The sequence below is a fragment of the Crassostrea angulata genome, chromosome 7 (genome assembly GCF_025612915.1).
Source record: "Crassostrea angulata isolate pt1a10 chromosome 7, ASM2561291v2, whole genome shotgun sequence".
NCBI lineage: Eukaryota > Metazoa > Mollusca > Bivalvia > Ostreida > Ostreidae > Magallana > Magallana angulata.
Genome location: NC_069117.1, coordinates 51,100,068 through 51,127,767, shown reverse-complemented (window position 1 = coordinate 51,127,767; position 27,700 = coordinate 51,100,068). Strand labels below are relative to the sequence as shown.

The window sequence follows — 27,700 nt, the reverse complement described above, 5'->3', positions numbered from 1 at the left end:
GTTTTATGCAGTGTGAAATGCAATTGTTGTAAAATTGTAATTTTGGTAGTTATAATGAATTGGAGCAAATTGAAACGCACATTTATCCTAATGAATAGCATATCTCATACGAGCCATTAGGATTGAAGAAAATTGAAGAAAATTGAGAAAAATTTAGCTGTTCCTCTTTCCAGTAAGCAAAATAAAAATCAGTCAATGCAACAGCATTTGATTTGAGGCGTGTTCAATAGAGTGAGCGCTTGCGAGCACTTACCAAAATTTGTCTTGTAGGTATAGGGAATTTTGGCAAGCACTCGCTCTGTTGAACATGCCTCTGATATGGCTGTGCCTGAGAAACAAATAAGGTTTCGGCCTGATAACATGACATATCCTGTTTATAGCTACCTGACCACCATTATGTTTGCTCTCTTTTGTTATAGGCACTATGAGATGGTACTGCTGATGGGAACAGTGGATTGGATTTTGAAAATGAACCCACAAATGAGTAACAATTGATGAAACCTGAGTAGTCCAAGGAATAATTGTGCAGATAATTGACTGTGATATTTAATAAATTAAGTGCTTGATCAACCAACTTTAAAATAACTTTACTTTCTCAATTTGGTTATTTTAAAAATGCCAAGTGATTCTGTAGACCTTTGGGAGCTGCAAAGTGTCCAGTGCAAGAGATCAACTATGGATCCCACTACCGTAATTTACACAGTAGGCCAGAAAGTTTGTTTAAACTTCAGCCACAGATGTTGAAGTCTGCTAGATATTGACCCTAACTGATATTGCAGTCTTTTAAATAAAAACAATGCCCTAGTTTATGCACTAGTGTCAGTTACATTTTTAAATCAATGTTATCTTGACAAAGTTCACCTAATGAGGTGGAGGAATGTTTTCCAGTGCCTGGCCACAGCAAGTACATGTACTACTAAAGTAGTTCATGATTATGTGCCTGAAAAATAATTGGACAATTTGGAAGCTATATCTATTTTTGTAGAAAAAATTCTGGGGGTAAATACTTGGAAGTTTTTAAAAAAAAAAAAAAATCTAGCCCTGAAAAGAAATACTTCAGAAGAAAACGCTGCCTCATATATAATGAAAACGTAGCTTGACCTTTTGCCTCCGTTAACTTGTGACAGTTTGTTACAGCTTCAGATAACCAAGATCTATGCAATAGACTTGAAAATTAGAGTGTGAGCACTTGATACGATTGCTACTTCATCCCAGCTATTGAACTTTGACATACCCCAGTAACTAATCAGTGTGTACACTTGAAATGGGGCCAACAGAGATAATAACAATAAAAATAGGATAACTGAAACTATATTTAATAAGAATTATACAACAAATTTAAATTGAATCAATACATATACATCTCGATAAAAATGTTGATTTATATCAGTAGGTATAAAACACGGATATGGTAAAAGGATAAAACTAAACGATGAGTAAACTGGATATCAGGGAGGCTATTGATTGTGCTGTAGTGTCCTGTATGGCCCCAAAACTTATCACATTAGACAAATGTAAGTTAATGAGTGTTCTAAAGCTATCTTACACAATCACATGGTGTCAGTACTGATTTAAGAATTGTCTTGTATATACATGTACATGGCCATTAGAGTAAAATGAATAAATAGAAATTGCATTCCACATATATATATATATATACCGGTAGTTTAAAACTAGCATTTTTACTTGTAAAACTCGAATACAAAAACTGTTGGCATATATGCTACATGCATAACATGAACTTGAAAAAAGAATCAACAAATCATAGAGTTTTCTACAGAGAATTAAAAAAGGCTATATGAATGCCAAAATCTAAAATATGAAAATAAAATGTAATTCATACTTAGTATGTAAATTCGACAAGGCAAATTCTATTGACATAACAGATTAAACTGAGTTTTTATCTTACACAATTAGTTAGCATATATATACATTACTGTAGATTCCTAGTTAAATGCAAGGAATTATATCTGCGTTAAACTGGGTGAAGAATATCTCGCAGATTTTAAATCTCTCTTTTATTTTTTGGACATAACTAAACTTAAACTTAAGGAAACTAAGATAAAGTTTTGGCGTTTTCGATTTTATATTCACGCAATTTGATGCCAAACAGGTGAATCGCAGAATTAAGTACTTGCATTAAATAAGGAATCTACAGTGTTCACGTACAAAATACTGAGTTAATAAAAAAGCTACTTTGCCAGTACATTACAGTCCACTTGCATTGGAAGAAACAGTTGGAGGATATTAAGAACTATCCTGCAGGTTGCTACACTGTAAATGAATACTGAAAATCAACTGTATAACTGGTAAAATGGCCTTTTGTCTATTAAAAACAAATAGATCATAAAACACACAACATCACGGAAGTTAAAAAATGCAGATTTCTCTCTTAAAATATCATTTCTAATGCGTAAACTGGATAAATTTTTTTGCATCAAGTCAAAATTACATTAATATACACTGTATACTGTCATTCTTTGGAGTCCATAAAAGTAAAAGATGGGATAGTACATCTGGAGACAATATAGATATATGATGGGATCCTCATTTGTAATGTGTCATGTCATTTTCCCTTGTCTAGGCAATCCTTGGTGTTTTACTGGTTTCTGTTTCTTTCGAAGTAGTTGAAGTCGATTAAAAACACAGCTCCTAAAAGCAATGCCTTCTTGAAGACATCAAGTTGAGCAGGAACTATAAATACATGATAAATTAAGCATGAACATATCTGGTGGACACTTTCTATAAAAACATTCGTTTAATCAACAGTTGGATGATAACACTGTACATGTACCACGTCTATGAACGAGCCAACAAATAGCATTGTGTCTACAATAGTACAAAGTACATGTCCATGTAATATCTGACTCCATGATAGACAAACAACTACTCCTTTTAGTTAATGATCTTTGACTGTGGTGTATTTTCGTTACTTACAAGTGACTTTGAAGTCGTTGACGGCTCCCAGGATTTCCCTGCACCCTCCCCAGTGTTTGATGATTTCTCCTATTTCCTGTTCCTTTGGATCAGTCACCTGCAGTCGGAAGAATTATAGTTGTGTTTTTATTTCATTAACAGATTATATTCCTAAATTAACAGTTACGATGTTTAGAACCATGTCTGATATACATAGTTCAAACTTTGACAAACAAAACATCTGCAATCAACGTGTAATTTCACTAAGATCATTAATACTGATAAGTAATCATTTTCAATTGCAATATCAAATTTTCAAAAAAAAGATTTTCTTTTGACAATTGTTACTTTATTTCTGTAGCCATAACAAATTTCATAATCTTCAGTATATTTACCGGTACAGGTACTAGTTTAACTGCTTTTTATCTTGGTAAATTCCAGTTTAGTATACATGTTCATCTTCAAACCAAGCATCGCAATACATGCTTTTACAATTGGAATGTTCTTTGATAATAGTCTTTGAGCAAGCTTCTTACACAGATAATAAACACCTGAACTTAAGAACAAATAAAATAAACGACTTGAGGTAGTTTATATGTGGAGTAATAAATCAGGCTACCTTGAAGATAATGTCCCTGCAAGGTAGGCAGAAGCAGCACTCGCCCTCAATGATAAAGTTCTGCTGACCCTGGCTATCGAGGACCTCAAAACGGGGTTTCCATGGAGTCCAGCTGATTAAAAACAAGCAGATACTTTAATTGATTGAACTTAAACATGTAAATGTTTGCAATTTAGAGTTGAAGATTTTGAATAGAATACACAGGGAAGAAGCGATATATAGAGCTATTTTGTTTATAACTTGTATGGCATTGATAATTTCATTCTTCAGCATACCATACCAAGATAAAGATAAAACCTCAAGATCTTAAGACTGTTTACCGGTATTCATAAAGATATAAATACAAATACAGAAAAATATTATCCTAAAAATTTCAAAGATAAAAGGGTCATAAACTTTTTTTTTTTACAGGAAACAAAGAAAGACAGCAAATATGAGGAAGAAAAAGGAAATCTTGATTTAATAACTTGATAATGACTTAAGAAAAATTTGTGTAACTAAAAAACTCAAAGCTGCAATAAATCATAAAGTTGTGATAAACTTATTTTTTTTTAAGAAAATGAAAGGAAGCAAATCGTGGGAGGAAGAAGGGAAATCTTGATTTAATAACTACTGTTAGATAAATGATTTGAGAATATTGCTACATGTATACAATACATGTATTATGCTAATAATTTTTTTTACATATTGGAATGGTTTCATTCTTTCTTGTACTTAAAACTGTCCAGAACTCATAAAAGGCATTGTCTGCCATATTTCTTTTTCATTGCCGCTATCCTTACAACCCCTATATAAGCCACAGACCTCTTAACAGTTTAAAGTATTTCACTGTGGAGGTCTCATCTGTGTGGACGTACATCTTGCGTAGCCTTATTACTCTATCACAATGAACAAAGTTTATGCTTTTTCTAAGCCAGGAGAACACTAACATCAAATAAACATGTCAATACATAATTTACAGACAGAAAATGCACATAAAAGAGTAAACAAATGCACAAAATCTCAAACCACGAAATGAATACGACATGCCGAGTTTCTGGTGTGCAATCAGGTGTAATGAATTCCATGGGTTTAATACCCATGTATAGGCTGGTGCCTATTTATGAGTAGTGTTCAGCTTTTCAAAACTAATTTCAATAACTCAACCATTCTTCATTACGATATTGTATGGAATTTTGCAAGTTTGCACATTTTGTTCATAATAATTAATCCAGTGTCAGAATACAGGCATGCCTTGTTTTAATTTAAACTATTACAAACAACTTCTATTGTAAATCTGTATAAAGATTAAACTTGACTTACAGTTGCTTGACTGTTCCTATGGAAACGCCTGGGGGGCTCTGTATGTCCATTTCCTGTAAGTAGCAGCACCACATGAAGGAGGCTTGGCACCTGAATGGACGATCGACGCGGATCAAGGGCTGCATGTTGTTGTCCATGATGTCCATGACGAAGGGTCTGGCTGGTCCACAGAACTGTCGCGTACAACAGTCTGTATCTGTTTCAGCAATTATCACAATTAATCACCCTGATTTCATATTGTCAAATTATTTACCAACTTAAAACAACAAAATTATAGGATATGAAACGTGTGGGTACATAACACTACAATATCTTTATACTAGGTACATGCTTTAGATATATATATATATATATATATATATATTAGGGATGTCAATTGAGTACTCGACTATCACTCGGTCACACCGGTCATCAACGAACATTTTCTTGGTCAATTACTCTTATAAAGTGAATAGAATTTAAAAATATCATTTATTTTTTTCTTCCTAATACGGCAATTTTCAGGCTACGAATGTAAATATTAGTAACAGTTTTCTTCTCTTGACATTTTAATACATAGAATACTCTATTTTCCATTGGTGTACCTGGTGTATTTTTGAAGCAGCTAATAACTGATCTCTTTTGATTTACTTAGGCAGACATGTGTACTTGAGAAGAATTTGTGTTTCTCCTAATCAGTTATTTATTGGATTAGATATAAGTATAATCAAAAGTTTAATCATATCAATAATTATCTCAAGAGATTTGGTTTTATAATCATTAATCTTTGATTGTTGATTAGGCACGAGAACACAAGATAAAAAGGAAAAGACAGAACATTTTCTACCGGATATTTAGATAAAATACTTTTTAATTCATTTAAAGTAGAATACATTTAGTATATATTATCATAAGTTTTTAAATGTTTTTTAGTTTAAGATAAGATGTATGTGGCAGCTATTGGATTTGAAAAGGACCCCTAGTTTCAATGAAATCATCAAGTACTCGACCATCGCTCGACTAAAGCTTCGATTAATCGACTAAGCAAACTGAGTAAAATTGACATCCCTAATATATATCATTATACTTTCATGAACACTGAGTAGGGAAACATCATAAATTGTCAGGTCATATGCCAATCAAGGCATTTTAAACTCATAGGATCTATTGCCCACTCTAAACAAACAAATGGGATTTCTCCCTATGATACAGACCATAAGTTTATATATTAATATTCAAATTTTTCATTTGTACATAGTTGTATTTGTATGGCGTTGAACTCAATTTAGTTGAGGTCTATGATTTAACCCACTATTAAAGTAAAAAATCAGGAAGTTGATGTGTATAGAGATGAATTGATTCAGGAGTAGAAAACTAGTATAAAGGACGGGTAAATGGTAAGTACTTTGTAACTGTGCTCAAGGGGAGTGACCAGACCACAAGGAAGTATGTCATAATTAAGGCCGAGTAACTCGATCTTCTAACACATCCTTCACTGAATACAGATATGTCCTTGTTCAATAATGTTTCTTTTCAATATATGGGGATGAGTTCACCCTGAGACATCATACTTTCTTCAATAACTCCGATTCAGCAATATTTTAGTTAATTTCACTCTCGTTGTTAGCTTTCATACAAACGCTTACACATTCCTGAAGTGGCGGGCTATCCCGACTGATAAGAGGGTGTTTTTCTCTCCATGGAAGGCTTTCAGTGTTATACATAAATCAATGAAATAAACAATCCCCCATTACCTCACTCAAAGCACATACCGAATCTGTACAAACTTGTAGGAAAAAGCTTACCTTCTTTGGCGTACATGAACTGTTGTTCCTGGTTATTACATAATCTGTATTTGTTGTTTCTCTCCCAACCAACCATCACTGTGTTAATAAAAAAATCATGCAATTGCATATATCATCCAATATCATCATTGTCAATAACAAAGCTGAAGATTTTAACAATTTCTTTGCTTTCATCTTTGATAAGTCATTTACTGTGGAATCATCATTGTTCATGGGGGACCAATGCTTGTGACTTTTGTGGGTAAATTTTGACCACGAATAAACATCCCCACGAAAGTTTATATGTCAAGCATTTGTTTATATTTGTTAAAACTATTTCAATCTTGCTACCAACGAAATAACATCCCTAGAAACCAGGAAAAATTTGGCTTTCCAAGAACTCTGACCTCCACAAATAAAAATGCTTTAACAATAGTTTATTTAAGCAATAAACATCATTTATAGCTAAATTGTATCTTTAGCGATACTGACATTTTTTAGCACATGGCTCAGTGGTCATAGTCGTTAGGCCAGTAACCAAAAGGTTGCTGGTTCAAACCTTGCTGTGGTCACTTGATGTTGTGTGTTGTGCACTTAGACATGGTACTTTATCTACATTGTCTTAGTCCACCCAGCTGAAATTTATACCGGCTAATGCTGGGAGTTAACCCGCGATGGACTGGTGTCCCAACCAGGGCGAGTCAATCACTCTCATCTGCTTAGCACCACGGAAACCGGGAATAAGCACCGGCCTTTTGTGCCTGATGTCACAATAACTGACATTTCGGGCCAAGAAGATTTAACTATAACTGACATTTTTTGCCAAGTGCCATGTTAATGGAAAATCTTACTTACTACTGTTTTATACCCTTTATACTCGAATTTTAATATATTGATTTAACAAATCAAAAGTTTGGGAGCAATTTTATGATATCAGCAGTTAGTTTTAGGGTATATATGCAATGCATAGTACAGAAAGTATATATTCAAGTTTCCTCATAAACACTGCCAAAAGACTGACCTAAATATTCCCCTTTTAAGGTGTACTGTACTGTTAATTGCTTATTATCAATACAAAGCAGTTCCATTTTATTCTATGGCTAAGATAAACAACACAATACATTTGCTGCCATGAAAAATCAATATTTGACTAGTATGCTTTTAAATCCTTAACTGATATCTCTCTTTGTCTTTTGATCCTTCGTTTTTGATTATTTTTTTCTTGAGACCTTGTTTAACAGAGAGAGAGAGAGAGAGAGAGAGAGAGAGAGAGAGAGAGAGAGAGAGATTTTTGTTTCGTTCATAAAGGAATCCTTACTTCGATCAAGTCTACTGTAAAAAAAAAAAAAGTCTTTACTACATGTATTATCATGTGACTATAATGAATTTTTGGATTGTTCCCACACTTGCTGGGTAGTCATACATTCATGTATAAATACTTTTGCTATTCAACAATTCACTGAAAAATTCCAAGATTGCTCTCTCTAACTTATCAGGTTTCAATACATGGCTGAAATAAAGGAGTCTATGGGAATTATGCATTGCAACAGACATGAAAACATTGTTGAAAAAAATTGTGCAAGGTATTTCGAGTGACTTCCGAAGGGAGGAAAGATGTCAACATTTCCCATGATTAATCTCTGTGAGAAGTCTGTATTCGTTGCTCTGAATTTTTTAGCATTAAATGATAATGTGTTAATGAAGATATTTTGGATATTTTCACTTTTATAGATTTCATTGACGAAATGTAATTATTTTATAGGTGTGTGTAAATCATCCAAATGTGACGAAAAGATAACTTGGGACAAACTTTAAATACCCATAAGGAATATTCATTAATATTCCTTTATGTCAATATTATTTATTTATGCTTGAGTGCGGGACGTATTTACTCTGGCTTGCTTCGGCCAATGGAGTGAAACAACATTGATCAAGGATGCATTTGGAACGAAACCACCCGGTACCCGTTCATTGCACGTATATATAGGATAACCTGTTTGGTAAATGAGCCACACCCAATTTACCTACCTGAAATGTATTAGATATCAGTATTTCGCAATACAATTTTTTTCTGTATCAAAAGTTTAACAAAAGTACTAGGCCTACTGTTAACATATATTGAATCCGCTACGCGTACGTGAGGGCAAGCGTCCTTAATAAAAGTAGATGTTTACACTAATAAGTAATTTGTTTACATTTGCCGGTGTCCAAGTTTTCGAGCATCTTTTAAAAACAATTCATGTTTTACCTTCAAGTACATCCAAATGCTGATGGATCCGAACCTCATCCAAAGCACCAAGGTAAGCTAATCCCGGGGGTAGGCCTTGTGGAACCATAACCCCCTGTGGCATCATCATTTGGTTTTGTTGCTGCGCCATGTTCGGTTGCATTGCAATATTAACGTTATCTGGAGAAGCCGTCATTGCGATAACGAGTCTAAATTTACCAGCGAATAAACACCCAGGTAGAACCTTCAATCAATATCAAGTAACGCGGAGACACAGCCTATCTCTCAAGAGTCACTTATTGTCAACATCCGGGGCACTACAATACCCGCGCTCGTTTATGGCGTCATGCAGTGAATAACACTGGTTGCGCAATCTATTATGATGAAATCAATTAAGAACATTTTTCAAATTTCAGACATTTTTATTTTTTAACTTTTTTTTTTATCTGTGTAAGAATTTCAGCCACTCTCTTTTCAGCCAATTATTTATTTGTTCACCTGAGCTGAGGTGAGATAAAGAAACTATCAAAGTACTGAAAGTACTGCGAGCCCTCACTTATTTTACCAGCTTTAAAACCTGTATTTTAACAGAATGTTGAAAAATACAATTTATTTCAAGAAATTTTTACTTAACATTTTCTAATAATAATCTATATATTCATAAAATATTTTAAGGTTAAAAACTGACGCCTTGTGTTGGCCAAATTCGACTTCTCGTCGCGGTATTAATTGAGATATCTGTGTCTTGTCTATAACATGTAATTCACTGTTAAGCAATTATCAATATTAGTAATATCATCTATTTCACCTGTCTGGTAGTAGAAAAAGAAAACAATTATTGGGTCTACATAAATCAAAGTCGCTCACTATATTGAAAATATTTCAGGGGGTTAGTTTTTTGTACATGTACAATTATTGTTTGAGCAATGTGTGAACATACATTGGATTCAGATTCAGTTATTATATTTAATCTGAAGGTGAAGTCTTTGGGTTTCAAGTCTCATAAGATTTTGTCATCTTAATTTAGTTTGTTTTCTTTTTTCCTCTCTTATATTTTTGTTAAAATCCTAAAAAGCAAATATTCAAGAAAGGAAAAAGAAACAATTTAAGTAGTTGCAGACAGATTTTTAAATCAATTATCTACCTTTATGAATTGTTGCAGATTTTCTGACACATTAGTATCTCAAAATTAAATTTTAAAAGATTTTACTCTATGATTATATTCCTATGTAGAAAATTCACCCCCTCTGTCTGTCTGTCTGTCTGGGGTTTCTCTCTCTCTCTCTCTCTCTCTCTCTCTCTCTCTCTCTCTCTCTCTCTCTCTCTCTCTCTCTCTCTCTCTCTACTTGTAAATGAGAAGTTGATTGTTATCCTGTAGCTATTACAAAGGACAGTTCTATAAGATATTTATTAATTTATATTTATTTATCTATGCTTGTGGTTGTAAAATGTAATGTTTTTTCTTAAGGATTTTGCATATATCATTAAAGCTTTGTTGGCGAATGGAGTTGAGGAAAACAAGACTTAGTGATTCGTTGGATCGGAGTACAAGGTGTTGCTGAAGATCTCGGGTAACAATTTGTTTCCCGTTCCACTGATCTTCTGTTGCCCAAGACATTGATTGGAAATATAAAAGAAATAATTTGCCTCGGGATAAATATTTTAATTTTTCTTCTCAAAACAACAATAAATCAGATCTACGAATCTTTGCGAAATTTCCCTCAACGATTCGTTTGAACGTCATGTGCATTTTAAATATGAATGTATTCTATCGGTCTGATTCAAATCAAATCTTCAACTAGCTCTTTTATTTTGATGGTCACGCGACCATCAAAATAAAGGAGCTATAGTGAAAGGTTTGATTTCAATCAGACTGGTATTCTATGTACATGTTATCTAAAAAAAATTATATTTAACCTTTTGCAACCTCTTGAAATGCAAAAGCTACAATTAGAGTCGGTTGCTTTTGAAGGAGGCGTACAAATACAAAGACTGAAAAGTGTTCACAAAGATAGGAATTGTAAGCGAGATGAAGAGAACCCCAGAAAGCGCACACATGGCTCCAATAATTCGACCAACCGCTGTCTTAGGGACCATGTCGCCAAATCCCACCGTTGTCATGGTGACAATGCTGAACCACCATGCATCTGGAATGCTGGGGAAATCCTCATTATCTTCGACAAAATACAAGAAATTTGAGAACAGCAGCATCCCCATAAACAGAAACAGGAGCATCGTCATCAGATCTTTACGTTCGAGTCGAACAGAATAGCAAAGGATCTTAAAGGCGGGGACGTTCTCAATAATGCGGAGCAGACGAAGAACGCGCAACATTTGGAGATAGAGCAGCGGGTCAGCGTTTGTGGAAGATCCGGTCATATCGGCCAAGAGAACTATGTATCGCCCAAAGCTCGCAACAAGGACGATGATGTCGACCAAATTCAGATATCCACGAAAATAACGAGCTAATGAAGGGCAGCAAACCAGACGGGCGATTAACTCCATCGTGAAAAACGCGTTGGTGAAATGCTCGACGTACAGAAACCAACGGGTATCAGGGTCGGCGTCCCTCATACTGAGGACTTTCTCTCGAGCTGAATTTGAAAACATTTTTTCTTCGGAAAACTTTGAACCATTTTTATCAGATTCGTTCATCCATCCAGCCCCGGTGGTGGAAAGCATTGCCGGTGTATATTCCGTGGTTCCGATAGTCGATGCCTGGCCAGAATTAAGTGCTGAGTTATTGGTTTCTAATGTTAGAGATACCGTACTAAACGCCACCCCGAATATTGCCAGTAGAATGACCGTCGTAGACAAAACGAAGTAAGCCTGAAAGTGTAGTGTAAAAAGTAACACAATCAAACCTTATCGATCCATTTTATAAAAAACTTCAGTTATTTTTACGTTTATATATTAAAAGTAAAGACATTAATTAAAACGTTAATGTATTACAAGTTTTTAATGAAGTTAAAACTGCATTGCATTTTTACTTTTAGAAAAAAAAAGTGCATGTGACTTGTATATGAAGTATTTAAAATATATTTTTTCTATTAATTATCTCAACTCCCCCAAAAAGAAATTTTAAAAAGTAAGATGCAGGTAATGCATAATCACCCTTATAACAGACAAGTATATATTGTTGTTCTAATCATCCACTACAAACCTTTGTTTCCAGTTTGCTATCCCTGTTTTCGAGGATATTCCACAGCCTGCTCTTGGCGCCATTATTTTGGAACTTCTCCGCAGCATCATTTTGATCCTCCTCTTTCTCTGTACAATTGATGAATCCTCTGAGGTTTTCCTGCTCACGCATGAACAGAACGTACCGATGGTGACAGCATTTCTCCAATTTCTCGGCTTTAACCCCCCAAAACTCCAGTTCCTCGAGGAACTCGCCCGTGCAGACGGTGGGGGGAATGTGCAGCTTTCCAAGAACGCAGTAATTGTAAATGGCGTCAAAGCATTGTCTCGGGCGATCAAATGGATATTCCGTTTGATTTGACACGGCTGTAAAATTTGGTAACCTGCAAATAGCATCTTTGGGAATTTTGAACGGAAATCCTCCGATATTCAATGTTATATTCTCCACATTGTCCATTTTTGTCAGCTTAGTTTGCGCCATGAATTTTTGCTTGTTTGTTACCGAACTTAGAGAGCCAACTTTTCCCTTAAAGACGCAGCAAGTTAATGCCAGAGTATCAACATCCCCTTAAAAGTATATTGCCTTATTCGACCATTAACATCAGAATAAGTGATAAAATCACAGTAATTTTATTTCTCTCACAACCTGTTTGTGTTTAATTTGTAGAGCATTATTCTCTACGTTGGCCACTATATGGCTTATGCGGAACAAAATAAGTGTTTATATTTCCGAATATGGACCAGGAGCAGATGGCAACAAACACTGAAGAGGGGTTGATGCTTAGAGATGCTTATGCTTGACCGATATCGTCCTCCTTTATCGACGAGTGTCCTAAACTTCATTGGTAAATACACATGTATACTTGATAAAAAATGTTCCCTCATTTCTTAAATTATTTTTTTTATTTTTTTTTAATAATATTAAACAATGGCATACACTCCAAAAATTTATGATAATCTACAAAACATCTTGCATAATTAGCAAATCTTAAATCTTTTTTTGCATGTGTACCGGTAATTTAAAAAAAAACCCGAAACCTTGAACACTTTTATAATTGAAATTTAAAATTTCTTCGTAACTTAAGAAAGGTGTTCTTATCTAAACAGCGTAATGTTTTTGCTTATTCGACTGTAGAGAGAATTCAGCTATTCTGAAAAAATATTTTTGGTCAATTTTATTTATACAAAACGTTCCATTTTACATTATTTTCTTACCTCACTACGAATATGTTTTGTAATGTATAGTCATTCATTTCATCAATGACTATTTAGATATTTTTTTGTATAATTGCTGAAAATTATATATATATATATATATATATATATATATATATATATATATATATATATATATATATATATATATATATATATATATATATATATATATATATATATATATATATAAGTGATAAGGAATCATTCGTTGAATATCATAAGTTGATGAAATACGACCGGGCGTGTTCAAAAAATCTTTGGGCTTTCTTGGATTTGATCACCCCGACCGTATTTCATCATGAAAACCTTACAATACTCAAAGAATGATTCATTAGTCCTTATATAAATGCACTTGTAACGCACACGGGTACAAAGAAATCAATTATACTCCCTAATAATAGCAATAATTTTTTTTTACCAAAAAAAAAAAAAGTTTAGTTAAACTGATCATTTCGGAAATATGTTACGATACCGATGCTGGTTGTTAGTTTTCTTGAGAAAAAAAGGGACATGTTATTTTATGTCGTAGTGTCATGTAAATTTTGTATTTACATCCCTCCAGTAAATTCGAAACTTTTAAAGCTACTTACATATAATTTTTACTGTTCATTTTTATACCAAGTCATGTATTTTAAACATTTTATTCGATAGTATTAGTATTAAATGTCAATATTATAATCATTTTCTAGCAATAAGTATACCTTTTATTTTATAGGACTTGAACTGGGTATAAAGTGATGTTTATTATTTTCTTTAGTACATTCTTACATTTAGGATATCTCTGGTTTAAATAATGGGGTTAAATTAACTAGGTAATCTAAAAAAAAAAACTAAAGTTACTGTGTGTCTTGTAAATTTTCAAAAAATTGTTGTAAAATTCAAAATTTACAAATACAGTAGTTGAGAATTTGTCATTGCTGGTAGTTGATCTATATCGATATACACATTTATAGCACATGTACAACTTTCTTCCTGTATACCATTATAAAGAGTTAAATATCAATATCATAGAATTCTAAATTTATCTATAACAATCTTTTATTCATTGAAAACTTTTTATGCGACACCTTTAATACAGAAATACCAATATATGTACTTATAACCCAATGTTTGATGCAAGAGAATCAAGCGAGGCATAATCCGGCTCTCTATTTAATTACGAATAATCTATACATCATGTACTGTTTGCTTAGCAATCTATTTATGAAAGTAATCTCCAAATCATTTTCCATAACTCTCTAGCTGTTGGTGTTTATTTAATGTATATTGCAGCGGTTCGAGCGCACTTTTATAACAGACACAAGTGTCATGATAAAATGCCAAGTCGGTCCGAATTGATATATCATACAGGATATACACTGAAGGGTAAATTTTTATAACAGAAATTATTTGCTTGTTACATCAATAAAGACGCCTTATTTTTAGGAATAAAACAAGAGGCCCATGGGCCACATCGCTTATCTGAGGAACAACAGGTATGATAAAATCATACAGATCGTACGATCTTGAACGCTTTGTTTAAAATTGTTAAATCTATAATTTTCTCTGCTACTTGAGTTTTCATGGCCTTAAAGTCAACTGTACTGCAGTATGTTTTTGTGTTAAAAATGAGACATATAAAATCATAATGCAAATCCCCAAATTTATTACTTTTTATCTCAGCATCTATGAACTCAATGTAGTCTAATTAAACAACACGCAATGTTAAAGTACACTGGTTTATTACAGTGAAAATTTGTTCAGGCAACAGTTGTCTCCTCTGACAAAGATGGCTGCGAGGCCCGCCGACACCCAGTTTTGTTTTGTTCTGTCTTTTTACAGCGATATATAAACTTCCAGAACTCTTGGACTACCTGTAATTTTAATTTTAATTAGAATTTATATAATTATGTACAGGTATAAATAACTGTGTTTAGTGTAAAATATTACGATGTACATGCAATTTGTTGCACACCGAGACTTCAGAAAGTTATATCTTACGTTATAAAAAAATATGGATTTTTACTAAAATACCTTCTTTTCTGTCAAACAAAATGTTGATGATAACATACACCCCTGTAGAATAAACAGAGCGAATTTTGAATTCAATACTTACTCCATGAAGAAACATTTTTTTACAATTTTGTTTTTTCCAAATTTTTCATCAGTGATACTGAGTACAATCAAAGAGCTTATATTGACTTACCTGCAGTGAATTAAAAAACATTTCAGCATACAGGTATTCAACATCAAACCAAAATGACAGCAAAACAAAAATGATATCGGGGACGCCGAACAGTGGGATGAGTATACACACAGTTCTAGCCATCTTCCTGTCAAATCAAGCAGCCATCTTTCAGTAACAGTTCTCAGTCCAAAATAGCAAAACGGTTCTTACCAAAAAATTATATACTTACAAGATGATGGTTTTGTTGAAGTGAGAGCTCTTGTTGACCTCTTTTAATCTCTTGTACAAAAACCTCACTATTTTTATGAAGAGAATGTTGTTTATCTAAAACAATAAAAAAAAATGTATATATATATTTATGTTAGAAAAAAATTCTAACAAATTTTTCAACAAATTGCCACGCTTATTTTTCATATCAGTTGTTCCAACTTGTAAAATATACTGTAAAAACATCCCCTTCAGTTACCAACCCCTTTCCCTTTGCCTCGTAACTTCACTCCTTCCAACGTTACATCACCCATCTCCCAGGAAAACAACCATTATTTCCCTTGTAACACCATCTCTTTTCCTATAACACAACCATTGATCCCAAAAACACCACACTGATAAGCTGGGGGGGGGGGGGGGGGGTGACTTAAATACAGTCAAACATCGGTATCTCGAAGTCGGAGGAGGGTCTTTAACAAAACTTCGAGATATCTGGGGTCCGAGATATCTGAAAGTTGTCTTCGATTTTTGTACCAACAAATACTTCTGTTTATACTCGAGTATTTCACACGTGTACACCATTTTAAAGGAACTATTGTTATTTTGTGTTATTTTGTTTGGGTTTTCTATATTTATAGGATAGTTATATACTGAAAAGTTACATACTCTCTCTCTCTCTCTCTCTCTCTCTCTCTCTCTCTATATATATATATATATATGTATATACATGTATATATATGTTTGTGTGAAAATATGATTAAATCATGTGAAGATGATGCCAAGTCGTTGTGTTTTAAAAGTTATATAACGATACAGTGTATTTAGTTTAAAACACAACTAGGCCTACTTAACATCATCTGATATTTGACTGATAACAATTTTGAATGGGATGTAGCACTTGCGTGTCCATGATGTAGGGGACGGAAATTACAGATTTAAAAGATAAAAAATACATTTATACCAGTAATCTTGATTGCGCTTATTTTCTAAATTTTATATATTGGTAGTGTTCTGTCCTAAACATCCAAGCTGTCATCCGTGTTTACTTTGTTTTAAATGGTGTGAATATTGCTGCGTGCAGACAAATATAGACCAAAAATACAGCCCCCCCGACCCCCCCCCCCCCCCCTCCGCTCACCCGACCTTGTTACCTGTCTGAGTTTAACAAAATTGCTTCCATTCACTCTCTTTTTGTTCTCGAAACATTTGTAGATACTACTATATACTATAAATGTAAATACGTAAATATCAAAAATAAAAAAGTAAAACTCTTACAAAAATACTGATAAAGACAGGTCCCCTGACGAAAACCCACATCGACCACTCACAGGTGTAGGAAATCCAGCACCTGTGAATCAGGGAGAAAAAATAGAACATTTTGTATACCAAAAGTAAATTATTCATTCATTGATAAATATAAAACAATAGATTTTCTAGGTATATGTTTTTTAGAAGAGGTATCATGAAAACCAGTAATCTCCTGAAATTTTCGTTTTTTCCCGTTCACATAATATATTGTTGGTGAAATTTTCATCCAATACCAGTAATTGTCTACATGCAGTGATCAAGCGTATGAATTATGATGAATTTTACTGCTAATTCAGTGCTATCCCGGACTTCCTTTTACAACTAAAACACAAGTACCCCACTAAATGTAATCAATTATACTACTGCGAAGGATTTTTAAAAAATACTGCATGTAATATGTTACAATTTTAATGTCTGAATTTTTTATAAACTGTTATTTAAGTGAATAATTCATATTGGTTTACAACCTTAATAGAACAAGGATGCTAACATATTACTGTCGGGTACAGTATTTGATGTATAATGTATATATACAGAATTTTAATTTTTTCAAAAAAATATCAGTAAATTGAAATTTATTAAAATTTTAGCTCATAGCATATGTAGTAACTTGTGTACGAGTATCTGAGATCGCATCATACGTAACCATGCAATAATCACGTGACCTTACCAATCATCCTCTGTTACAACCCGGAGAACTAGCCACGGCACGACAATGAACAGCGGACCCCCTGTCAAAGAGAGGTCAAAACAATTTGCATACTGCTATATCTGTCCATATAGTAATCTACCTAACTCCGTAATTTAAAAAAATGTGTAATAACTCTATTATAGAATTTCATGAAAATTTAAAAGCCACCATGCAGCGTACAGACAGAGAATAAAACATCGTACGTGATATCACATTTTCAAATATTTTTACCAGACATGTGTATATAAATCATTTTAGATTAATCAAGAATTATCGAACATTGCAAGGGAACGGATATCGTTAAAAAAAATAATGGGTTCACCTCTAAATCAGGCCAATCTTATCCACATATGTCCATGATTTATTGGAGCCAAATTGTCTGTGTTCGTGAATATCGAAACGTACCCACTAATAGATAAAGTGTTTTTTACGCTGATGTTGTTACAGCCTTAGTGAATTAATTTGTTTTTATATCAATAAATTTATGTATGAGTGAAAAAACTTAAACAAAAAGTTTTACTGTCGTAACTAGTAAAAAGGATATTTTCAATATAACGACCGTTTGGTTCATGTCATCCCTGAAGGCAGTTAGAACAGCAGAGGTATTTAGAGTTCCTGTACATTCTGGGACCAAAATTATGCAGTGTGAGTCTGAGAACCCTTTACTTAATAAGAAGTAAGTTAATGGTTCCTTCTCCATCCTATGGCAAAATGAACGATGACGTAAACAGTAAAAGGATCCTACCCCATCCTATGGCAATATGAACAATGACGTAAACAGTAAAAGGATCCTACCCCATCCTATGGCAGTATGAACAATGGCGTAAACAGTAAAAGGACCCTATCCCATCCTATAACAATATGAACAAATACGTAAACAGTAAAAGGATCCTACCCCATCCTATGGCAATATGAACAAAGACGTTGTTTCTCTTCTGTAGATATTTCCAGTCGACGATAAGTTTGGTCAGGACAAACGCCTCCACATTGAGCCAAAAAGTGCTGGCTACCAAAGCATAGACGAACAAGGTGGTTATCGGCTTGCACACCCATTGCTAGACACAGAAATTATCAACAATTATCAGCAATCATGTAGCTGTAAACAGAGATTATCAATAATCATATAGCTGTAAACAAAGAACATGAACATACGAGCTGTTGAATAGCTTTGTCTTCCTCCAATGACATACATAAAAATATTTCTCTATTTGTGATATTATAAGTACAATTTGTCGCAGTTTTGCTTTTGCTAACACTCTATTCATTTGATCGCGAAAAGATGTCGCTGCGAACAAAATTCATAGTAGCATACTGAAACGCAAAATTAACTCATTGTGAATTAAAGCAGGAAAACAGAGAGGGCTTTATTTTTCAATGTTTTGTTTGAGCATTGTTTCCCATTAACTGACCGTATAGTCTGTCTCTGTCTTAAGATGACCGTTCAGAGAGAGCACAAACGCCCTGCCAAAAATGTAGTTCCTCAAAAGTGATACAGAAGCTCGAAGGATGTAAGCAATAAACAGGTTGATGTGTAGAATGGTGATTTTTGATAAGGTTCGTCTGGATCTCTGGCTGTGAAAAAGAATATAGCATTTTTTATAATTAGTATGCCCCAGGAATCAAAATCGGTTAAAAATACTTAATGATATATAATTTGACAATAGAAATGTTAATTTCCATTTTGTTAATGTACATACGTATATATCATGTATCTATTTATATATTTTTTGTTACGCTGGAAGCCATTATAGTTCACCTTGCATCATCGATATTCATAGTCTTCTATATATCAAGCCAATAAATCTAATGGAAGAATGTTTTCCTGTGTGTTGTCGATGTTTGTCGTTTTGGAAATACAATTTTTACACATCACAGAGCAGTTATCGGAAGTAACGGTTTGTAAAATTAACTATTTTAACATTTAAACAATGACAAATCGTTTTATCATACATGTACCTTCATGTGAAATACTGATATTTGATTGGTTTAGACGCAGTTTATAATATATAAATAGTGCCTGTTTGGGAGGGTAACAGTTGAAATTGACACCCCAAGAAAACCATTGTCAACCGACGCGAAGCGGAGGTTGACAATGGTTTTCGAGAGGTGTCAATTTCAACTGTTATCCTCCCAAACAGGCACTATATATTTTGTTATACTGAATGTCTTAATTTTTATGAAAATTTCACTTCTTTTATATAGGAATAACGTGAATTCTACAGTGAACCGTACGCGCATAATTTTCGCGCATGTAACAATTTTTAATGTTACCCGTTGCTAAGTGCGTTGCTAACGCTGAGGGTAATAGAAAGGATTATGAACTGCGTGTTAACCAATCAGATTTCAGTATTTAACATGAAAGTATAACAATCCGTTCTATTACCCTCAGCGTTAGCAACACACTTGGCAAGGGGTAACACAACGAATTGTTACATGCACGTAAATTATGTGCGTACGGTTCGCCGTAGAATTCACGTCATACCTATATAGTAGCAGTAAAGTTGTCTTTTAAAATTAAGACATTCAGTATAATAAAATAAATAGTGCCTGTTTGGGAAGGTAACAGTTGAAATTGACACCCCTCGAAAACCATTGTCAACCTCCGCTTCGCGTGTGCAAAAAACGACGGCATCCTAACATCCAGACATGTCTTAAACTTATTAGAACCCGACACTGTTGACAATGGTTGTCTCGGGTGTCAACTTCAACTATTTCCCTCCCAAACAGGCACTATTTATGTAATAAATAGTATCATAAATTATTAGCTTGGCTGTTAACGATCTAGAAAACATTACCACTATCTTAACAAAAGAACTGCTGTGTTCACCTCTTTATTCGAGCACTGTTTCTTTAGAGCCATTTTGCAAATAATTTAAGTAAATGTGTTAACTTTATAAAACCTGTATCTATAACGAAGTAGGATCACCAGGGCCAGTACAAGGGACACTATTGATATCGTGTAGCCTGTCACTTGTATCGTCTGTATGATGTTTAGTGAATTCTGAAACATAAAACAGATAGAGTTATTTTGTTAACGTTCACATTTGTGATCTGGCATGATATTTATTACTGATATCTAGACTAATCGTTTTTACATTAACGGAGTTGCGCTTGCTTTGGTCCGGAAAACAGTCGGTGAAGTTTGTCCATGAACTGTTGGTTTCCGGATTCACGTACCAACTTCCGTTCTCCATACACCTTCGTATTGCCAACCCTAAAATATATATTGGTTATAACGTTTTACTGGATATACTTCGATAGTGTGTACAATGATTAAACGGTGATATGATATTGAATATAACAAAGAAAGCGAGCGCATTAGATTGTAAGTTTGCAGGAATCCTCGACACGAATCAATTGGGATTTAAATGTCTATAACCTCGAAAGGCTATGTACAGGTTTTAACAAAAATATATTTTTTGAGAGTCGAAGTACACGGCTATTCCGGTTATTAAAAAACTCACAAAGCTTTCAAAAAATGGCAATGAGAGGTAAACCGATAACTAGTTGGAAATGTTTTAATGAAGTTATATTGTGTATATCCTAAAAAACTAGTAATAAGAAAAGATTTTTTTATAGTGTTCATACAGCAGATCTAGAAATCAATAACAACAAATTAAAATATACCGGTATATTATAAATCAACATCATGTTATAATAACAAACATTTAAAACAAAAAAGTTTAATTTTTTTTTTTTAAAAAGACCACCAGTTGGATTTGAACCCAAAACACTGAATGTATGTATTCACTAAATCCAGGACGAAACCACTGAGCCATGCGAGACTTGTCAATATATGCTCTATAAAGTACTGTTTGAAACAACACTGTCATATCAATGGACTTTGTTTTTTATCCTTCAAAAAATAATTTAAAAAAGTACATAATAAGTCATCTCTGGGTCATCTCTCCATCTTTTTTTAAAAAGCGACATTTTCAATGTTGAAATATGTTATCTTTACACGTTTCAAATTTGTGGAGAGAAGACCCAGAGACAACAAAATCATTTAAAAACAGTTGTAAATAAGTATGATTTTGCATGAATTGCATCGTGTTGCTATATTTGGACCCATATTATAATAAAACCTTTTGCATTTCAAATATTTTTCCACTCATTCCACATCCAACAGAAACCAAATAACGGTTATAATTCGAAAAATATTCAAAATTAATTGATGAAATTTTCACTCTCCTTGTGCACCCAGATTCCTGCCGAATCTACATCTTAAGCGCCCACATTCTTTATATTAACTACAATGATTACACCGTATTTGTAACACAGTAGCTGTATGCATTGTTGTACAGTGATATTTTATACATTGATGACACAGTGATACTGTATTACATTACAGTCGGGTGCGCCGTCAAGACCTATCGAATCGTGCGTTTTATAGAATTAACAAAATATTTTCCGCAAGGTAAAACGTTTCATGGTATGACTTACAAACTGATACAGTTGTGTATTTTCACAAAATTACGCTGTGTGTTTGAGCTTTTCAATAGAAGTTTCACTAACTCAAATACACATTTGTGGCATTGTTCATAAAGTGATAATTACCGTTGATACGGAAGTTGTCGATGTAGCCTGGGCATGGCTGGGAGGCGTTGGTTCCAGCCCTGGTCACATTCCAGCACATGACATTATCAAACACGGGGGGACAGATCAAATCTACGAAAAGACACCAAAGTCGCAATGCTGTTCATCTGTATCAAGACATTTATTTGGGTTAACGGGCGATAGTATGAACAATATATTATTTGCAAAATCAACGTGAAAGTGTGAGTAAATGATATTGCTATTATTGCTATTTTTTTTTTATAGTTCATGCTTGATTGTTTTTGGGGTGTGTTCGAATAGATTATCGGGTTTACCGACTGAACTGCTACACTAAACATTCAATTCTATTGGCACGGCAAAGTAAAAATGCGTATTTAATTTTGAAAAACACATGTAATTTTTATTTAGGAACATTTTAAAGTCTTTATTTGGACAAGGATATTTTCTTTAAACTTTGTATATGAACATGAAGTATCAAAATAAAATATAATCAAGATTTCATTCTTTAAAAAAAGTACCCAACTATTGATACAGGCGTTTACATCACATATTTGTGTTCTGTGAATATATATTTATCAAAGAGAGACTTTCTTTACGTCTATTTTTTTTTTATTCATAATAGATCTAAATGACGTAGATTACCTGACGTTGCATGGTGTCGATGAATCGTCAGTCTACACTGGAGATCGGCTTCCCGTAAACCCTCATACTGTTCATGCAAGGTTGCTCTGTATACCTATTCAAAATCTCATTACTTAGAAACACTTTTCGTTTTCTATGGAAATGACTTTAAAAAGATGTAAATATACCGAGAAATTAATTGCATGTTGTTTAAAAATCCATGCTAGGTTTGAGGACAAAAATCGCGTCACACAAGGTTTACTACTCAGAATATTCACTGAAGCAAAAAATTAAATAAATGAATAAATAAATAAATAAATAAATAAATAAATAAATAAATAAATAAATGAATAAATAAATAAAAACTAACTAACTAAATAAATAAATAAAATGTGTGCAGGGTTAAGATAATGTAAATGCCTATTGGTTTGGCTGTTCTGAGTATTATTTCGAATTTATAAAACAGCTGTTATCGACTGCATTGTAATATTTTTTTGAAATACAAAAGCTAACAAATCAATGATTTTATTTTTAAAAAAGGGGCGAAAAAAGCGGCTAAAGGTGAAATAGACGAAATGAAACTAGTAAGTAAACATATCTTATTTCCCTTTCAAAAAATTCTTCCTCAACTATGATTAATTAGTCCGAAGTAACCGCTTTTAAAAATAGGTTCAATATTTGAAACAGTTTGATACCTGTACAAATAGGTGTGCGTGTTAAAATTTCGAAGTTTTTTGTTGTTGTTTTTTTTTTTTTTTTTTTTTTTTTTGTGAAATTCAAAGACCATAATTTAATGTAGCAAGTCTTAAAAAAAAAACCATTTAGAATCAATAAACAAACCTTGGATTGATATGTAAATATAATTTGTAGCAAAACCTTAGATTCTGAATGTTTCAGAAAAACAATAACAGTTTATACACTCATCATGGTAAATGTATTATATATAAATATCGTTATTTCTGTGACAATGGCTTACTGTTTTGAGCACCTGGTTCACCAAAGCTTTAAACGTTAAAACCATGAAAAATTTCAACAATTTTTCTTTGTGTTTATTTAAAGAATTATACCGATTAAAGGAGGAGATACTGATTTGCACGATTCAATTAAAATGTTATAAATAATGCAGTAAATTTTTAGATAGTATAATTTAAATAAAGGCAATAGACAGTTGGTATATTATTCGCACATGTTTTTTATGAACTCTCAATAACTGAGTGTAATAATAACTAAATTATTCGTAATACTATTTTTGATTGATGAAAATACAAAGTCTTAGTTATAAAAATGATACTTCTATGCATATGGTACATTGGGTCCTTGATCCAAGTTATGTTGATTAAAATCTGCGAATCTTAAGTTCATTTATCAAAAATAATTCATCGTTAAAATGCATTTTCCCCCAATAAATTTTGGATTTGGAATGTTTGTCCTTAAAAGAAGTTTTGGATGAGGAGTTTTTATCTTAAAACAAATCGCTAGTCGCAGACAATAAAACAGAGCAATTCCTACCTTTTCATTGACCATGTCATCCATCTGTGTTATCAGTATAACGGCTAGGTTCCCATATTAAATACGACCAGCCTCTACATTTGTTATGACATAATTGTCATAATCCAAACGGGCGCACTAATATAGCTGGTGCAGCTTTCATAAAACCATCTTTGTAATCTAAACAAAACCTTGTGGACAGTTCTGGAATGCCGTGAAATCGACTGATGAGGACTACCGTTCAATGAGAACAATCCCAGGTCCCTCAGAGACCGGCTAGTCTCCATAGCTGCAGCTGTCAGATTAGGACGACATCCAATGCCCCCGTCCCTCAATGTACTTTGGTAATCTCATTCTCAACAGATCCACAAATAATAATGGGGAGTAAATTAAAAATTCATGCAAAACCAGATACATGTAAGTTAATAAATAAACATGCTTTGCAAGTTATTTTCCAGGTAAAAAAACCCCTAATGGCCATTGTAAAAAAAATGAGAGTGACAAAGTTTTTTGTGGTATTTCTTTTCTACTGAGACTTATGTATCTACTAGTATTCTATTTAGTTGTTACTATGCGTATACTTATCTTACTTGATACACTATCCCTCTAAGGTGCTTAATTCTATTACATGTACTTGTTTACTGTTGGGGCTACCAATGTCATTGAGAAAGCCTGTTGATAGCTAGTGTACCTGTTGTTACACACTGTTCTTCGTACGCTAACAATTAACAACTTCACAAATATCGTATAACAGTTGAAGGAGAACATCACGGATACGTGCTTTGTTTTGACTATACCAAGATGCAGTTTTTTAATCTTGTCCAGCATTGTATTCTGTAGTACTTTGGGTCCTAGTACATTGCATGTCCTTACTTTCATACTCCCTATTTGATCACAGATTCTGCAAGGATTTCTTCTGTATTCCACCTCTCACTGTTCATCCTTTTGTGCTATTTTTGCATGAAAAAGTGCAAGTCGTTTGTTTCAATCAAATCTAAATTTGAGAATGTGTGTAAATGCAAAGAATGATTTGAAATACAACCCCTTAAATTATACAAAAAAAAGTAAAGTTTCATTTTGGATTTTACCCAGTTACAGGTGCTTGAAGACCAGATCGTCTCACCCCCTTTCACCCTAAGTACAGACCACGGGTCTAAACTCTTTTTTTCATTGAATTATTCTTTCCTGTCATATTTTTTAAAATCTAATTTATACCTTCGTTGCAAAAACATAACACAAAGATTAAAAAACCCCAATTATACTCATCTATATTATAATATTCATAGGTCAAGATGGGTATTATTTTTATTTCATAAAAGGATAATTTAATTTGGGAAAAAACAGGCACGTTGAAGTTATATGTACAAGTACTGTACGCGTGTTTATCTGGTGTGGATTCGCTTTGCCTTTTATAATGTTACTCGTCTGAACAGCGCGTGTCACGTGATATACATTTAAGTGTGATCGGTGTGATTTTATATGCAAAACATGTTCATTTGTGTGCGTTCAGTTTTTGCAAATTGTTTTTTCAACTGATGTTTTTCCGAATACTATGTATTCCCAACTGGTGATATTTTGGCGATATCAATGTTTATTGTTATATGGACCACCCATTCTATTCTTTTTAGCTCGGCTCATCGTGTGAGCAATGACCAGGCTATATATAGTTACCGTGCTCGGTACCGCATGCTGATTTAACAATTCTGTTAAAGTTTGTCAAAAAGTAACGGAATCAGTAACCTGGGACAAATTACAATAACCTAATTAGAGATTCGGTGTAGAGAAGAATAATGACCCCCGTAGAATAAAAACCGAGGCTCATTTATAGTCAAATGAGCCCGGTTATCTGTACTTTGAGTACTTTGATTATTCATTGAAATGCAGGGTCATGATTATTCATTGACATGCAGGGTCACTAACTAAAAGAAACATCACTGTTGCAGTTACCGGGTCTTTCATCGATGCTGTGCCAATGCTAATCATTACAAACTGTCCAAGCTCGCGATGTGTCATTATTTAAAAATTATCAATATTATGGCAGATTTTCCGTGCTTCATTGAATAAAAAAGAGCTGCTGACATATCAAGGGACATTGGGTTTTTTTTTTAAACGAATATATATGGTAGTATTTGGCTGTTAAATGCAGCATGCCTAATGTTGTACGATTTTGAAACAATAAACAACAAAATTCATTTATAATGAATATGTTCCCCAAAATTCTTTTTTAACGAAAAGTGCTTACCGTTAGTATATTATCGATATTATCAATACTTAAAAAATTGACCCGAACTGCGTTATCCTTATATACATGATATACGAATTATAACTTCTTTTTTTTGTATAGTGATTCTTCCATTTCCAAATCTCATTTTTAAGTATGCTGTTGCTTTGTAATTTATAATCTTTTAGAAAAACGTGGTCTTGCATAGATTTGGTGGAAAATGGGGAAAAACTGCCATTTTTGTTCACTTCCTGTAATCATCTTACAAACAACATGTGTCCTACATCCCATGGTTCTACTGTCACGTGCCAGACAGTCTGTGTAAGGCATTTAATTATATACGTCCTGTGCATTCGAACAAATCATTTTATACCATTTTTAAAAAAGTGATAACGTCTAAACTTGTTAAAAGGCAGTTAATAAATTTAAGCTACCGATTTGTAGATTTTATTGGGTTGTATACCATCCAGACTAGCGAGCAGTTAAATCCCAACGGCTTCCTAATCCTTTTTTCGCTGTGTGATCGGATTTGATCCTCCGCGAATATGCATAGTATACCGTTAAATATAACTACGTTAAATAGACATAGGAGAACGGACTGCACGAGTTTGTCCTTACCAGTGACATCCAATATCCATCTTCATGTAACCGTGCCATCGAGTCTCGGTATATTTAAGTAGTATGATAAATTACAGATACATTGATGTTGTGTCTAAATTAATATCATTTAAGTCATCTTTTTTTTTTTTATCTAAAATGACCAATACAAATCAATTCAATATTTCAGAATAAAGACCAATAAAGTTTAAGGTGGCTCTATACACCACTTTTTGATGACGCAATACGCAAAAAAGGAAATCTGGAAGCATGCAATTCTGGTACTGGCTGATTTAAACTGAGGCGAGTTGTATGGGGACCGCTCTTTTGAAAAATTTGATAAATGAATAGATTAAATTTAATTGGAAAATTCATTACTTACAAGTGATGTGGTATGTGACATCTTCACGTTGTGTTGTATTATTTAACAAAATAAACAATAAAATCAAGTATAGTTTTTTAAATAGTTTCTTTCCCATCACCGACATCTGCAGTGGGTTAGTGGGTTCACTACAAACATGTAGGTCATGAGTTCGAATCCCGTTGAAGACAATAAATTTTTTAACTTTCCAAATTTTCTAAAACGTATTTTTTGGTTGAATACTGTGAAAGATAACTCTAAGCCGGCGAAAGTATTTCAATTCTAATATACTTTAA

At 33.4% G+C, this 27,700-nt stretch overlaps 4 protein-coding genes across 4 annotated transcripts in view; 1 reads left to right on the top strand and 3 right to left on the bottom strand.

Annotated features, from left to right (window-relative positions):
- Positions 1-1,857, top strand: part of LOC128191778 (DNA polymerase epsilon catalytic subunit A-like) — a 34,761-nt gene extending 32,904 nt beyond the window's left edge. Inside the window, exon 53 of the mRNA XM_052864074.1 lies at positions 420-1,857. Coding sequence (XP_052720034.1) covers positions 420-495 — 76 coding nt within the window. The 3' untranslated portion in view covers positions 496-1,857. The remainder of the gene's footprint in view (positions 1-419) is intronic.
- Positions 1,301-9,164, bottom strand: LOC128191779 (phospholipid scramblase 2-like). The gene is made up of 6 exons (XM_052864075.1): positions 8,849-9,164; positions 6,622-6,699; positions 4,838-5,033; positions 3,536-3,647; positions 2,938-3,034; positions 1,301-2,694 (listed from the first exon to the last, which is right to left on the bottom strand). The coding sequence occupies exons 1-6, from the start codon at positions 9,021-9,023 to the stop codon at positions 2,600-2,602; spliced, it is 753 nt and encodes a 250-aa protein (XP_052720035.1). The 5' UTR covers positions 9,024-9,164; the 3' UTR covers positions 1,301-2,599.
- A 1,090-nt stretch (positions 9,165-10,254) lies between these two features.
- On the bottom strand, positions 10,255-12,894 carry LOC128155487 (potassium voltage-gated channel subfamily C member 3-like). Its single transcript, XM_052817208.1, has 2 exons — positions 11,991-12,894; positions 10,255-11,656 (listed from the first exon to the last, which is right to left on the bottom strand). Exons 1-2 carry the CDS (start codon positions 12,447-12,449, stop codon positions 10,778-10,780), a joined length of 1,338 nt encoding a protein of 445 aa, XP_052673168.1. The 5' UTR covers positions 12,450-12,894; the 3' UTR covers positions 10,255-10,777.
- A 1,920-nt stretch (positions 12,895-14,814) lies between these two features.
- LOC128157197 (parathyroid hormone 2 receptor-like) lies at positions 14,815-24,388 on the bottom strand. Its single transcript, XM_052819635.1, has 13 exons — positions 24,247-24,388; positions 22,759-22,852; positions 22,117-22,227; positions 20,655-20,773; positions 20,460-20,560; positions 18,969-19,131; positions 18,455-18,614; positions 17,539-17,599; positions 16,836-16,908; positions 15,583-15,677; positions 15,372-15,498; positions 15,200-15,241; positions 14,815-15,039 (listed from the first exon to the last, which is right to left on the bottom strand). Exons 1-13 carry the CDS (start codon positions 24,268-24,270, stop codon positions 14,926-14,928), a joined length of 1,284 nt encoding a protein of 427 aa, XP_052675595.1. The 5' UTR covers positions 24,271-24,388; the 3' UTR covers positions 14,815-14,925.
- Positions 24,389-27,700: the final 3,312 nt, after the last annotated feature.